Source organism: Nyctereutes procyonoides, unplaced genomic scaffold (genome assembly GCF_905146905.1).
Source record: "Nyctereutes procyonoides isolate TBG_1078 unplaced genomic scaffold, NYPRO_anot_genome, whole genome shotgun sequence".
Taxonomy (NCBI): Eukaryota; Metazoa; Chordata; class Mammalia; order Carnivora; family Canidae; genus Nyctereutes; species Nyctereutes procyonoides.
In genome coordinates this window covers 21,014,666-21,029,131 of record NW_026575139.1, presented here as the reverse complement: position 1 = coordinate 21,029,131, position 14,466 = coordinate 21,014,666, and the positions used below count along the sequence as shown (strand labels likewise).

Here is a 14,466-nt window from a genome sequence, read left to right as displayed (position 1 = left end):
AGTGATGGAAGATGTATTATGCCTATTTATAGCAACATATTACTTCTTATGATTCACTATACCCTTCATTTTGTAATTAGACATTTTTTATTCTACTTTTTATTATAAAAGATTCAACTCTCAAGGAAACAGGCTTAAATAGTCATCAATTAGGAGGATAATAGAGGAGCAGGTTCTAGTGCATATATTGGTTCAGATCTCTTTAGCTCAATCCTCATCATCTTCAAAATCTGTGTCTTCAGTGCTGAACAATAAGTCACATAGTCAGAAAAAATCCTAAGGCACAATAATGTTTGAAATCATCAAAGAAAGCCTGATTTGTGTTAATTATATTATGATAATGGTAGGGGAAGTATTAGTACACTTCAGAAAGTTTTTTTTTAAAATCAAGAGTAGAATCAATATCTACAAAAACATCTTTCTGCCTATCCCTGAACAAATTGCCCTCATCTCTTGAAAAGTGGCTTCATGGAGAGAGATTATCACAAGAAATCTTGAGACTGTCCTCAGCTCACCACTCCTAAGCAATGCTGTAAATTTATGACTTAAGGTAGAGATTTGGCAGTAAATTGGGGGCAGGATTCTTTCTCATCTTTTGTGGAGTCATTTGTTCCTTTGGAGAGATATCTGCCCTGGATTCATTCCGTTTCAAAATTGAGTTGCCATTCTCCTAGCCAAGATGAGTGGGTTCATTTTACACTGTGATCACAATTTAGAGATCCAATTGAATGGGCTGCGAGGTTTGCTTTGTAATGTTAGGCACACTCCTTGTTCCAGTCCAAGTTAAGGGCCAGAGCACTTAACTGAAACCTTGCAAGGATAGAGGAAGGAGGAGAGAGAGGCAAAGGAGGAAGGAAAGAAGGAAGGAGGGGAGGAGGGCAGGGAAAGAGAAACAGCAGGAACCTAGTAACCCTGTCTCATCAGTAGACAACGGGGGCCCAAGGTACAGATTAACACTTTGCTAAGAAAATCATGCAAGCAGTGAACTTTGAGCTACACTTCTGAGCACTAGGAAGCTTCCAGGAGTTTTCCCCCAGTGTGATTGCTGCTGAGTAGGAAAGACGCAAGGAACAGAAGCAAGCTCACTTGGCTAGTAGGATCAGCCATGTCTTACATTTTCTGGAATCTCTGCCTTTTCAGTTGAGGGTACTCCTAGCACCTGGGTTCTCACCATGGATTCTTTTTCTGCTCCCAATCCACCTTCAAGTCCAGAGATGCATGTACCTCTAACATGCACCACATCTCACCACCTCCATTTCTCCTGCTACCTCCCTAGACCAAATCACCTTCATTTCCTTCCTTTAGCAGCTTCCCCAAGATCTCCTTATTCCCATTACTGGCCTTTTTGGGTCCAGTGCACACATAAAAGCCAGAATGATTTTTAAAACTTAAGTTAAATCATAGGATCCTCTTGCCTGAAACCTCCCAGTGGCAACCAGATGTATTTAGAACAGCCTTCCGGTTCTGTACCACGTCCTTTAGGTCTTCTTGTGATCTGGCCTCTGCTTACTCTTCCACCTTCTCTCCCACCACACTCTCTTCCTTGGGCACAAGCTCTGGCCATAATAGGGTGTTTTATTATTATTATTATCATATCATTGTTCCTCTAACATGCCAACTGTATTCTCAGCTTCTGCTCTTGCTGTTCCCATTGCTTCAGATGTTTACATGTTTGGCTTCTTCTCAATGCACATCCACAGAAAAGCCTGCTCTGACCTCCTCACTTAAGAGCTCTCTATCCAACCAGGTACTCAGAGCAAGAGTGGAGAAAGAGGTCACCTCACACAGGCCTTTCCGAGACGTGCTATACAGTAGCCCACCCTTTATCCCCCACTCTCCACCCAAATTACTTTTCATCATATTACCCTGTTTCATTTTCTTCATAGGACTCAAACCCATCAGAAATGATCTCAAGGTCTTTGGTTTGAGTATTATCCGTCCTCCTCCCCACCTCTCCTAACCAGGCTAGAACCAGACAGGGAGACCTTGTCTGTCTTAATTCCTCCTTACTTCATCCTCCACCCTGGAATGTTGTCTGATCCCATGTTGGTGCTCAGTTAATATTTGTTCAGTGTATGAATAGATAGTCTCTGTGATACACTAACAGAGGTTAGCAGCAGAGTGGAGGATGAGCCAAAGGATGGCAACCCATAGTTTGTATGTTGTATAGAGGAGGCTCAATGGCCCATTTATTTATTACTCAAGCCCAGTAATTATTGGTGGTATTTTGGGTGGGTTTTAGCTACAAGCAGGGTCTCTAGGAAGATGCAAGCGCTCAGATTGGATAAGTGGGTCACTCATCTTTCTCACACACCTCACTGGGAGACTTCTTAACAGAAGACTTCCAGAAAACTTCCTACATTCATGTCTATTGTTGGAAGTGACAGCCCTTGCTAAGACTTGAGGACTCTAGTGAGAATGGAAGCACCTATTTGAGGTGTTTCACCAAACTGCCTCTGTAAGTAAATGATTTAAATTTTTTTCAAAGAAAATGAATGCTTTCAGAAAAAAAATGAGTTTATAAAAACAAAACACCTCTTATTCTCTGTTGAATATCAACCTGAAGAAGACAACCAGAACCTGAAATTGTTTTAGACAGAAAATTAGATGCTTCTTTCCTGTGTCTTTCTCTCTCCTCTACTCACCCCTGCTTTTACTTACCTAACCTGCTCTCTTGGGGGAGGAAGATTGATAAATACATGGTACTATTGGCTTAGTAAAATATTTCTCATAGCCCAGCTGGCCTAACCTAGGGTGCGGTGGAAATGAAGGTAAGTTTTCTCTTTTTAAGTATTTTTGGTATTCTTTAAGCCTAACACAGCCAGTCATTTTGAGTATTTATCATACCATTTAGATGTATAATCACATGCCATTTGCTAAGGGAGTGAATTTCATATTTTTTATGCATTATAGAAATTTGGATTCATGTGAAACATAGTTCCAAGAGAAATCAAGTTATTGTTTCTTTCTCTTTCTTGCACAAATAGAAAGATGTTTGGATAAAGCAAAGTGATTATGGTATAGGTGTTGTGCCCTTAATTCCTGCCCCTTGACCCCAAGCAAAGTAAGTTTCCAGGCTTTTACCCACCCACTTTTGGAGACAATACTTTGTGGCAGATGGAAGGAATTTCTACTCCCTGTGTATGAGCAAAACCGTTTGGTTTAGTTGGTTTGGGAAGGTTTTAGAAATTTATTGACACACTAATATGTATCGGGGGTGTCTTGTAGTTGTGCTCTTTATTTTGCTCCTGGGGGGAATACCAAATTCATGTACTATGAACAGCTATCAAAAAGCAAGGACAAAAAATGAAGAGAAAAAAACTAAAGAGATTCAAAATAATCAGGATCCAAAGTCCACCTTATGAAGGTGTGCACCTTTAGTAAATACCGAAATGCAGATTTTTTTTTCCCTCACACACTCTCTGAATTCCTGTCCTCCCCAAAGGGAATAGTCTGTTAATATCTGAATGTCATCTTTCTCCAAGCAATACAGTAATGATTTCTCTCTCAAAGAATAGTTTTCTCCTAACTTTTCACTTTGATTTACTATTAGTTCTGGCTTCTTAAGGAAATAGGCCTTCCACAGGGTTACTGTAGGATAGGTCAAGAAAATAATCTTGTATTTTTCATTTGTGATGCCTCATTCTCTATCCACATTCATCAGAAAATAAGGTCATCTTTGGTCAGGTGCTGCTAAATGAGTTTGCAGTGAGACTAGGTCAGGAGTGGGAATTTGGGTGGTATTGCCCAAAGGATTCATTAAAGGCTCTTTTTCCTATGATAATAAACAACTGAACACTACACTTCTACAGACTACTGCATCCTGGAAATCTTCAACTGTGATTTTGCTTCTTTACTCAGAGTTACAGAGGTCATTACTTGGGAAAATTAGCTATAGGGTGTCAGATAAGTTATTAGTTTCCTGTATTTAGATCAAACAATGATGATCTAAGCAGCCTAAAAGGAATCAAATGTTGATTTCTTTTTTTTATGATCAATATTTACTACTTAAACTATAAAAGGAAACATGTATCTATTACATACATCCAGTATGTACCTAATCATAGATCACATTTCTCCTAGCTACAAAAAGAAAAAGGACAATGTAGGAAATTAATGGCTTTGATGTTTTTTTTTTTTTATTTTCTTAAAATTAAATTCCCATTAGTTCCATTTTAAATTCCAATTTAAAAAAGAAGCTTCTTCTCCTCCTTATCTGATCCTTATCTTTACATTCTTTGTTTCACTGATGCTACCTCACTGGTTTTGTGCTGGAATCTGCCAGGGAAGTCTTCACTAGACTGAATCCTCCTTCTTTGAAAATCTAACAATTTGTATGTTTTAACTTTCGGCTTGTGTCTACATCTTGTATCACTTATCAATCCCGTTTTACGCTTAGGCTACAAATTAGATTTGTCCTTACTCTGTTTGCCACATTTATAGCTGAGTTTAAACATCACTTTCTCTCTGGTAGGATGCATTGACCTTTTGGCTTGATTAAAGATAAATGCCATTGACTCTCCACTTTTGGAGGCTGAGAGTTTTTCAGAAGCTCACTGGGATTTCTTTATTTATTGCCTAAAAATGAATATTGAATAATACTCATTTCTCTACCATTTTAATGAGATGGGTATGGATTTTTTTTTTCTACTGTCAAAGTAATGAGAATGATTGGGGTTGGAGACAGCAACTGTAGCCGAGCAGAAGGGCACCAGGGCTTTCAGATCTTTTTTCACAGGTTTGGTCACAGACCATCGCATCCTAAGGTTTTAGAGTCAAAAGGACATGTAACTGTTTTTGTTTGAATTTGACCAAAGTGGGCATTACAAGGACCCAAAAAATTCTAAGTACCTGTAAAATATCAGCAGCATTTAAAACACACTGTGCTGATTGCAAAGCTTGTTTTATATCTTAATGACTAATATGGCAGTAATGTGGCTGTCTTGCTAAACTGTGACTGTGTTTGTGTATTTTTCCCTCTTATTTTGTCCCCAGTCGTAAAAATTAAGTGATGTGCAAACACTGCCTAAAGAACAGATGCCACCTATAGATGTTTAAATAGCCTATCTTTGTAACAGTTATGCCTCCATAGCCAATATTTTCTATGTCTTTCTTTACTTTCCTCTTTCTTATTGAAGCATTTGCATGTAGAATAAAGAGGATAAGAACACACACACACACACACAAAAAAAACAAAGGCAGATTTGTTTTTTCTGAGAACATCTGTTCTTGCTTCAAAGCACCCACATGATGTGGCCCATTTTCTCTCAATGCCTGCACAGTTTGCTGTTGTAAAGGCGACTGTTCTATCAATCTTAGACCTGAATTTAATGAGATAATGAACAATGGTATCTAATTAGGTGAAATGTAGGAAAAATCCTATTATAATGTATATGCTTTAAATAATATTAAGATGCATGCTCCCAAAGAACAGTTAAAATCGAATATAAAATGGTTTATCATAGAATTTTTTCTCCTAAGATTCATTGATCTCATGGCCTCATACCCAATTTTTGGGTACAGTTGGTCCATTTTAAGTTTTTTCATGGAATTCTTAGAACCTTATGAATTTGCATTGCACTAGGGATATAGGTACATTCTGAAAAAAAACAAAAACCAAAAACCAATTACCAGTTGTATACATTTTAATTAAAAGAAATCATTTTACTTTGGAAGTCTTTATTTTTTAAGCAGGAAATTCCCCCAAACTTCAACTGCTGTCATTTTTTAAAAGCTATCATTATTTTTCTTAAATATTTATTTAATTATTTGGCGGGGTGGTGAGGGAGAGAGAAAGTTCTGAAGCAGACTCCTTGCTGAGTGCCCTGAGTGCAGAGCATAATGAGGCTTGATCCAGGACTCTGAGATTGTGACCTGAGCCAAAATTGAGAGTTGGATTTTTAACTAACTAAGCCACCCAGGTGCCCCATCATTACTGTTATAACCAGCATTTAATTGCAACACTAATAACTCAAAATTAAAGTGTACAGTTTAAAATTACCTAGCTCAAAAGATATTTACCTGTGATGCCATTTTTTTTATTTTCTTCCCTAAACAATATAAAATATTGTTTTGGAGTCTTAGAGATAGAGGAGGGGGTGGAATGGCCAATGAAAGCTATATAATAAAGCTTTCAAAATTACCTAAATAAAAATGTTTTGTTCTTAGTTGATTGTTTCTAAAGAAATAAATACCTGTGTAGACATCAGTTGTTTGGCTAGTGCTCATTAAAGCACCTACTGTGTACTTGGCCCTGTGCTTCCATATGTTAGATCCAAGTGTATTCCGGAATATTTCAGATGCATAATATCATAGGGATGTATTGGTCAGATACACATTTCATCTTTTTTTCCCCAAGTCATTTCCAGAGATAGGGCTTTCTACATAGTGATTGACTAATCCAGGAAGACTTAACAGAGTCTTTCTGCACACACTTAGCTGTTCCCATAGAGAGAATGAACTTGGTCTAATTTTCTTGTTCAGTACAATCTTCTTTGTCTTATAAAGTTACATCTCAGTTCAATGGTGAGCAAAACATGACATTTTTCCCCCATTACTAACCAAATTCTTTCAATGCCTCAGTGTTTATCTTGCTAGCTTTTGCCCCTAAATACTAGAATTCCTTGTTGAACCTGATTTTTTCTTGGTGCATGGTGCACTTGGACATCCTCTTGAGCATCTTGATCATAGATCTTTTGAGACAGCTTGTTTTATTCCTTTATCTGGTGGTACTTTCTCCTGAACATTCTTTTGACTTAAAATTAAGAGTTCAATTTTGGAATTTTACATTATTTCATTTTTTAGATCTTTAGATCTTTTTGGAGAATGATGAACCATGAGAGAAGTCTGGGTCCTCTCACATTCCCTTCAGGAGCATTACGTATCGTGGGGTTTAGACCTCAACATTATTATTGTGGTGGTTACTGTTGTGATTTCTGTGGTTGCTGAATTCTGATAGAACTGTGGGTTAATGGCAATATCAAGTTAAGACTATGTATTACAGAACTCTTTTCTCATCCAATTGATGGATACTTTATGAAAGTCAGACTGGTGTATTATGCCTAAATGACCAAATGATTCTAAAAATATACGATGAATTTCTTATATCTTCAAGAAATTCATCTAAAATCTATGACTTTGGGAAACAAAATGACAACTGACTACTATTTCTTATAAATGTTCACTTACTGCCCTTGGCATCTTAGAATTTTATATCTGTAGACAAAGGAGGGTACTTATTTTTTTCACTGTTTTGCCAATGTCTATTTGAGTTGAGACTTTTGCATTTGAGGACACTTGTGGAATATCCTGCTGGATCAGTAAAACTGGGATGGGCTTTGGTGGAGGGGTGCACGTATGATTCTTTGAATGCTACTGGGTTATATGCACCAGTGTGGCTTTGACAGTTCTGATACCATAATCACTACTTTCAGAATTGATTCTAACTTTGGCACTTATCATCGTCCTTAGGCAAAGGACCTGAGACCCTGTATGCGGGGCAGAAGCTCAATGACAATGAATGGCACACTGTCCGGGTGGTGCGCAGAGGAAAAAGCCTTAAGTTAACTGTGGATGATGATGTGGCTGAGGGTGAGTACAGCTCTACATGAGGAAATTTGTCTCTTTTTGTTCTCATAGCCCTCTTGGCCATTCAGTGAACAAAGGTTTTTTTTTTTTTTAACACATTTTATTTTGTTTAACAGAAGTCATGTGACATGTTCTCTCTTGACAAGCTCAGGTAAGGCTAAGAAGGTCTTCCTCTGTATTTTCATAATCCTTTTAATTGATCTGTATTATAGAACTTACCCATTACTGTCACTGTATGTTGATGAGTCTCTCTCCTTAGGCATAGAATATGTGTCTGGAGAGTAGATGTAGAGCTCTGTAGCTCTTTTATTATTAATTTATTCAAAAATCACTTATCAATCATCTTCCCAACTGCCAATTTCTTCCCTCAATAAATGACTCACTCTCTAGGGGAAGGAGATGGATAAACCAGAAATTCAGAACATTACAGGTAAAAGTAAGTACTTACATCACTAAAGGCTGCTTAGAAGGGCTGAATAATTATTCATTTATTTAATCATTTATTTAATTGTTATTGAGTACCTACCCTGTACTGAGCACTGCTTTAGAAGGCTGAGAATATGGAGGTGAACAAATAAGCAGTCCTTGGCTTGGTGGAATTCACATTCTAGGAGGACAATGTGTAAATGAATGTATCTATATGTACATAAAAGAACGTTCAAAGCTTCACACAAACAATAACTATTTCAGTGAGACCCTGTTACATATCAGCAGTGTCCTAAGGATGTGGAAGATAAGAAGGAAGCATAAGAGATTATCTGTTTCCTCAAATAATGAACCAATTTAGTCAGTTAGATAGGACCCAGGCATTTGATATAAGAGAAAAAGTATGTAATGAGATTCTAACTGGGTGGGTAACATTGTCATTGTCAGAAGAGAAAATGATCATTTTGGGTTGGAGAAAGCAGGAGTGGCTTATGAAGGCCTTTAGTCAGAATTTGAGGGTTAATTTAATGAGGTCTAGGGTGGAAGAGAAAGGGCATCTTCCATGTTGTTGCCAAATAAGTCTGTACTCTCTAACTTTCCAGAGCAGTGCACATCTGTTATGTAGAACTCTTGTCCATATGGGAGAGAAAAACATGGAGGCAGCATGGAGTAGGATGTAGAACATGGTTGGTGTCAGGAGACCTGGGCCCTGATGTTAATTCTCTGCCAGATGTTGGAATAGTCACTTACCATTTCAGGTCCTTGTCATTTGAAGTCCGTGACATAAACTATCTCTAGATTCTTCTATGAATAAGACAGTCAAGTTAGAGTTAGGATCCCTGGGATTTAATACAGTCATTGGAACTTAAATACTTTTTACCATTGGGACAGATAATGATAAACCTTTTTCATCATTTCCTCACTCTTAAACTTAAATTCTATTACTGCTAAAGCCCTGTCCAGATTAAAGTTCCTGCAGTTTGGGGTTCTGTAATTTAATTTTCTATAAATGAGTCTGAACCTCTATAATTCTGGAATCTGGAATTATAGCAAGCCATGTATATATGTGTGCAGGTAGGAGTGTGTGTGTGTGTTAGAGAGAGAGAGAAGGGAGATAAGGAGAGTCTATGGAGAGAGGAAGAGCAGGAGGCACCTATCTAGTGCCTAGTAGGCATTACATACTGAGATAGTCACCTTACATGTATCAGCTCCTTTAATCTGCAATTCCCCATTGCCTTGCAAGAAAAGTGTTATTGTCATTTTACTTAAGAGAACATGACACTTAGAAGGAGCTATGTAATTAAGTTCCAAATTCATGTCGGTGTGACGTCACCAAATCAGGCTACTTGCTGGACTTCACAATCCATCCTAAGAAAATGATTGGTTCTTACGATATGGGAAAAATACAATGGAATGCATTAGAGTGACGTGAGGAATCCACTTTAGTGTAGACTACAACACTCACCCCTCTCTCCTTAAAAATGAAGTCAAACAGAGCCTTAAGTATAAGTACCCCAAACCCTCCAGTTGTATGTATATAGGCACCTTCATCGGCGGGAGGTAAGGTTACTGTTCTACCTGCCTGAAGGGTAACATAGCTTTAGGTAACAGATGTAAACAAAGAGCTGTAAAGATGGTTACATGGTTTAGAACCCACAGCTATCCTGAATTAATTATTCAATAAATCCCCGTAGGCTGTTAATGCACGCTGGAGCCTGCACAGCCGCAGTGACAAGTCGCAAATCGCTTTGCCAGCTCCTCTGGGCAGAGCCCTGCAGCCCAGTGATGCTATTCCAGGGTGATTTGAGCGGTAGCCACTAGATGGTGCCCTCACCCCAATCTCTCTGGACCGCAAAACCCTTTTTATTTTTCTCAGGAAATGGCATGCCCTGAAAGCTGTAGTCGTAAAGAACTGCAGAACTGAAGATACAGTAATGTGCATTGCCTCCCTTGGCCATTATTCTTTTATAGAAACTTTAGACTAAAGGTAATTAGAAAGTGCGCTTTCTCTTAACCACTAATAATTAAAAAAGCAGGACTATACCGAGGAAGGCCCCAGTCATTCAGTAATTTGATATTTGAAATTAATGAAGCTCTTTCATTTTCAACCTTATCCCCTACTTTACTGCTGCTGGAAAAGAGCAGCCATAAGGATAAAGAAATCTGGGAGAAGAAAAGAGCTATTTTGCTTATGAGCTACAACCTTGGATTGCTTCTTACAGTGATAATGGGTTTGGGAATTTTAATTTTAGCTCACAGAAGTCATAAAATCAGGCAATGAAACTAAAATACCACACAGTCCTCAGGTTATTAAGTAGTGTCTTATTGGCTTATTTAGTAATCCCTTTCATGCTGTTTAAGGTCCCCTAGGGTGTCAAGTTTTCAGCTAGTTTGTAGAAATGATGCAAAGAATAGGTCACACTCATAAGAAATCAAAAGCAAGGGAAGAAATATTCCTTAGCCTGGTGGTTTTCATTTATTGTAACACAATGTAGTCCTGGAAAAGTATTAAGTTCAGTTGACAGTAACGATTGATGGATTGATTGACCGAGCTGGATTTCTATTATCAAGAATAAATTAAAAGAATACTTCACTTGGGTTATGCTCCTCAGGATTAGGATCTAATGCTGCATGAACCACCCACTCCACCCAGAGCTTCTTGCTAGTACAGAGATTCATCCCTCTTTTGACTCCTCTGGTTCGTGTTGACTTCTTTCTCTATGACTTACCCTATACAGCAAACATAGCACCAAGCTGTAAAAAGTCATTTTCCAAGGAAAATCTATTCCTCACATTAACAACAACAACAACAACAACAACAAAAATGTGATGAAATAGAATGGGGAAATGTTAGGTTAAACAAAATGAAGTGGATTTCTTTATTGCAAGACTTACTAGGAGCCTTTACCATGCTAATACACATTGCTAATCATCAGTAACTACATGTGAAGTGTTTACCTAGTTAATTTGGCTCCAGAACATTTATTATTATTATTGTTACTAGAACAGTTTATAGCATATACTTTTAAAAAAGTTTGGCATTGTGGAGAAAAGGATATGCAAGTGGTGGAGCTGAAGATGGTGAGCAAAATGTGTATCCTTTACTGAGACTTGATAAGCCTTCATTTTCTTCTCTCCCCATGTCTGGGAGCCCAGGAAGGTCAAGCTGCCTCCTCTAAGTCTTTCTCATTTCTTTGCTAAGCGTTTAGTGTTGACTAGGAACTTTATATGTAGAAATGGCGATGATCCAAATTCTGACTCTAAAGCAAATCCTTCCTCAGATGTGAGGGATGCTTGCTGTGCTCAGGCCCCTCTGCTAAACATCACAGGACATACAGAAGAGGTGAGAAGTGGTTTCTACTTAAGAAGAGATTGTGTTCTAGTAAAAGAGTGACAACCAAAATACAGGAAATTGTTAACACATTTCAGAGAAAGGAAACAAAGAATGACACATAATTAATAGCTAACAATTTAAACACTAGTCACTGTCCTAAGTAGTTTTTAGGAATTGATAACATCTAATCCTGAAAACTTCATACCTATTTCACAGATGGGAAACTGAGGCACATACCAGTTACCTTACCAGCCAGTGCAACCTCAGAGCCTGTATGCTTGTCCAGCATATGCCTGGTAGGAAGTTACAGTTTGAACTTGGACAGATTTTCTATAGATTTCTGTTCTCCACAGACTTTATCACTCTGGTGTGTAAACTGCTGACCATCAGTGAAAGATGGAAGTGGATGTGTGAATAGGAGTCCAGGCAACACGGCTGTTCTAGGGAGGGTGTTGGATATATTATGGGTGAATTAGGTGGAATGACGTGACGGTGCTTGGCCACTGCGAAGGAGTGTGAACCCATCACAGCAATTTAGTATGTGGAAATTTCGCCATTTAAATTCCACCCACAATAATGTAAGGAGTAAGTCAAGCTTTTTCTCCATTCTGTAGTGTGCAAGAGAAGATGTGGGCTTTGGAACTGAATACAGCTGGGTTCAATTAGAGTGCTTACCACTCAGCACCTGTATGAACTCTGATCAGATTACTTAACCTCTCTAAGCTAAGTGTCCTTCTCGCTAAAGCAAGATAATGATACCTATTTGTTTTGATAATGATGTTTGGTGGTGGCTCTGAAGTGCCTAGCACAGGGCCTGGAACATAAAGAACATTCAGTAGTCATTTCAGCTTTTTTTTTTTTTATCATCTTTCTCCCAAATTATTCCTCTTCCCTCTGAAAATCAAAAGCAATTTCTATGAAGTAGGTATATATTTGCCCCTTGAATGGAAAGGAGTTTTAGTCTACAGACAGCATTTAGGGGAGATGGGTGGCAAGATCCCCAGTTACTAATATTGATTAGATGGTGCACAGATTAATATGTATTAATATTATATTAATTATATATTTTTAATATAATTAAACACACACACATATATTTGCTTAGTTTGGCACAAGGTTCAAACTTTAAGTAATCTCTTTAATGCTCTCTCCAGGCAATAGCATGCTCTTTTGGGAACCTCCATCCACAGCCAGTGAGTTCCTTTTGTACCTGGTGAAGTAGTTCCTTTTCTAATTTGGCCCCGTGTTGCTGCCCCAGCCCTGCCCCAACTTCTAGTTGAGGCTCTGTGACTCATTCTAAAACCTTAAGTCAGTCTGTGTCCATGGGCTATGCTCTCAAATTCCATTGTTTATTTATTTTCTCTTCTCTTTCTTCAATCTCTCCTCAATGTACAGCACTGTACATGATTTTCTTGCTTCATGAAATTCATTTTCTAGTGAGCAGAATTTCCTAACCCCTCAACTCTGGAGGCCAATTTATTTATAATTTTTCTGAAAGCTCCTTGTTGACTTTAAAATAGTCTCTTCAGGTTTCTTTTGGAAATCTAATCTTCACCAGGGATCACCCCCTTATCACTTCTTAGTTCTCCTTGCTGATCTCCTCATCCCCCATCCTCTCCCCCTTTTACTTTTCTTTCTCCTCCTCCTTCTTCTTCTTTATTTTATTTATTTTATTTTATTTTATTTATTATTATTATTTTATTTTATTTTATTTTATTTATATTTTCCTTCTTCTTTTTTAAAATAAGAATTAGCATGGCTTCCAGCATCATCATGATTTAGTTCCTGTGTCCCCATGATGATTGGCTATGATTTCCGCTCCCCACCCCCAACCAATCATTCTCCAGCTCCAGCCTCAGTTCTGTATGAACAGCTATAACCAAATGGACTACGGATATTTGTTTCAGTCACTTCATGGTTCTTGAGCATGTGAATTTAGGTTATGCTAGTTTTTGTTTTCATGATCAGTCCGATTTTCAATACTCAGTTTCAATACTTTTATACAGTTCTCCTAGTTATTCAGTTGTTAGCAGATTTTTATTCTATTACAATTTTATATCTAAGTTAACCAACACCATTATTTTGTTTTTGCTTATATTAAGAGAATGATTTGTCACTGGTTGTCAAAATACCACATAGAAGCTCATAAAATGTAAATCTGACTTTTGTGCTTATAAACAGTTTTCTACATCAGGTCTGAGTGTGCTCCCAATGAGATGGCATTAATACTGAGCATCTGAAGGTGAGATCTGATTGAATCTCCCAGATACTGAAGCTTAAGGGATCTGAGAAAATATAATTCCTTCCTCTCTCACTCTCTCTCTCTCTTTTCCTGCTACATGATTTCTACACCAATAGAGGAAAAACAAATGCAAGGCTGGTAAAAGTCAAGCATCATTTTTGTTCGTGGTAACACTGATACTGAAAAATGTGCTTAACATCTACCGAATTTCAGAATTGGAATTGCTCACTTGAATGCTAACTAATTCAGGACTTTGGTAGGCATCTCCACTGAAGCAAGGCTTGTTCCTCTAACACCCATACTGTGGGTGTGTGGGGTACACTGGGTGTTTCTTGAAGGCACCTTGCTCCCCTGGGGGAAACTGGAAGTGCAGGGGCTGAGCTATGGAAATACAGTTTCCCTGTAGATTTCCTTTAATCTCTGGATTATGTTGCTCCTTTTCCTCTGAAAGGCTGTAACAGAGGGAGTAAAGAAATGTAGGAGTGTCTTGCTAGTGGAGTTTCTTCAATGTGAAGGGTAAGGGCAAGAGACGGCAGGAGGAGGGACTTTTTCCCCTCTTCCTTCACCATTGGAAGCGATGTTAAATTTTGGTGATTTGTCTATATAAATGTTGGAGGAGCCACCTAATGCTGTGTTCCTTGACTTTGTAATTAAAATTTCCATTCGCTTTTTTTTTTCCATTCACTTTTGTATTTCTTTCAAGCCCCCTTCATTACCCCCCTGCCCCAGTCACTCACTTCTTCTATGTAAGCCAGGTAATGAAAGGTCTACTAGTTTATTTGTATCAGCTGGAGATCTTTTAGTTGCAAATGTCAGACACCCAACTTAAATGCTTGAAGCAGAAAAGGGAACCTATGTCATATAGTTTTTAAAAGTC

At 38.1% G+C, this 14,466-nt stretch overlaps 1 protein-coding gene across 3 annotated transcripts in view; it reads left to right on the top strand.

Moving 5' to 3' along the window:
* Positions 1-14,466, top strand: part of NRXN3 (neurexin 3) — a 1,478,719-nt gene that overhangs the window by 658,832 nt on the left and 805,421 nt on the right. For all 3 annotated transcript variants that reach the window (XM_055304514.1, XM_055304513.1, XM_055304515.1), the window contains one exon: positions 7,471-7,590. In XM_055304514.1, coding sequence (XP_055160489.1) covers positions 7,471-7,590 — 120 coding nt within the window. The remainder of the gene's footprint in view (positions 1-7,470; positions 7,591-14,466) is intronic.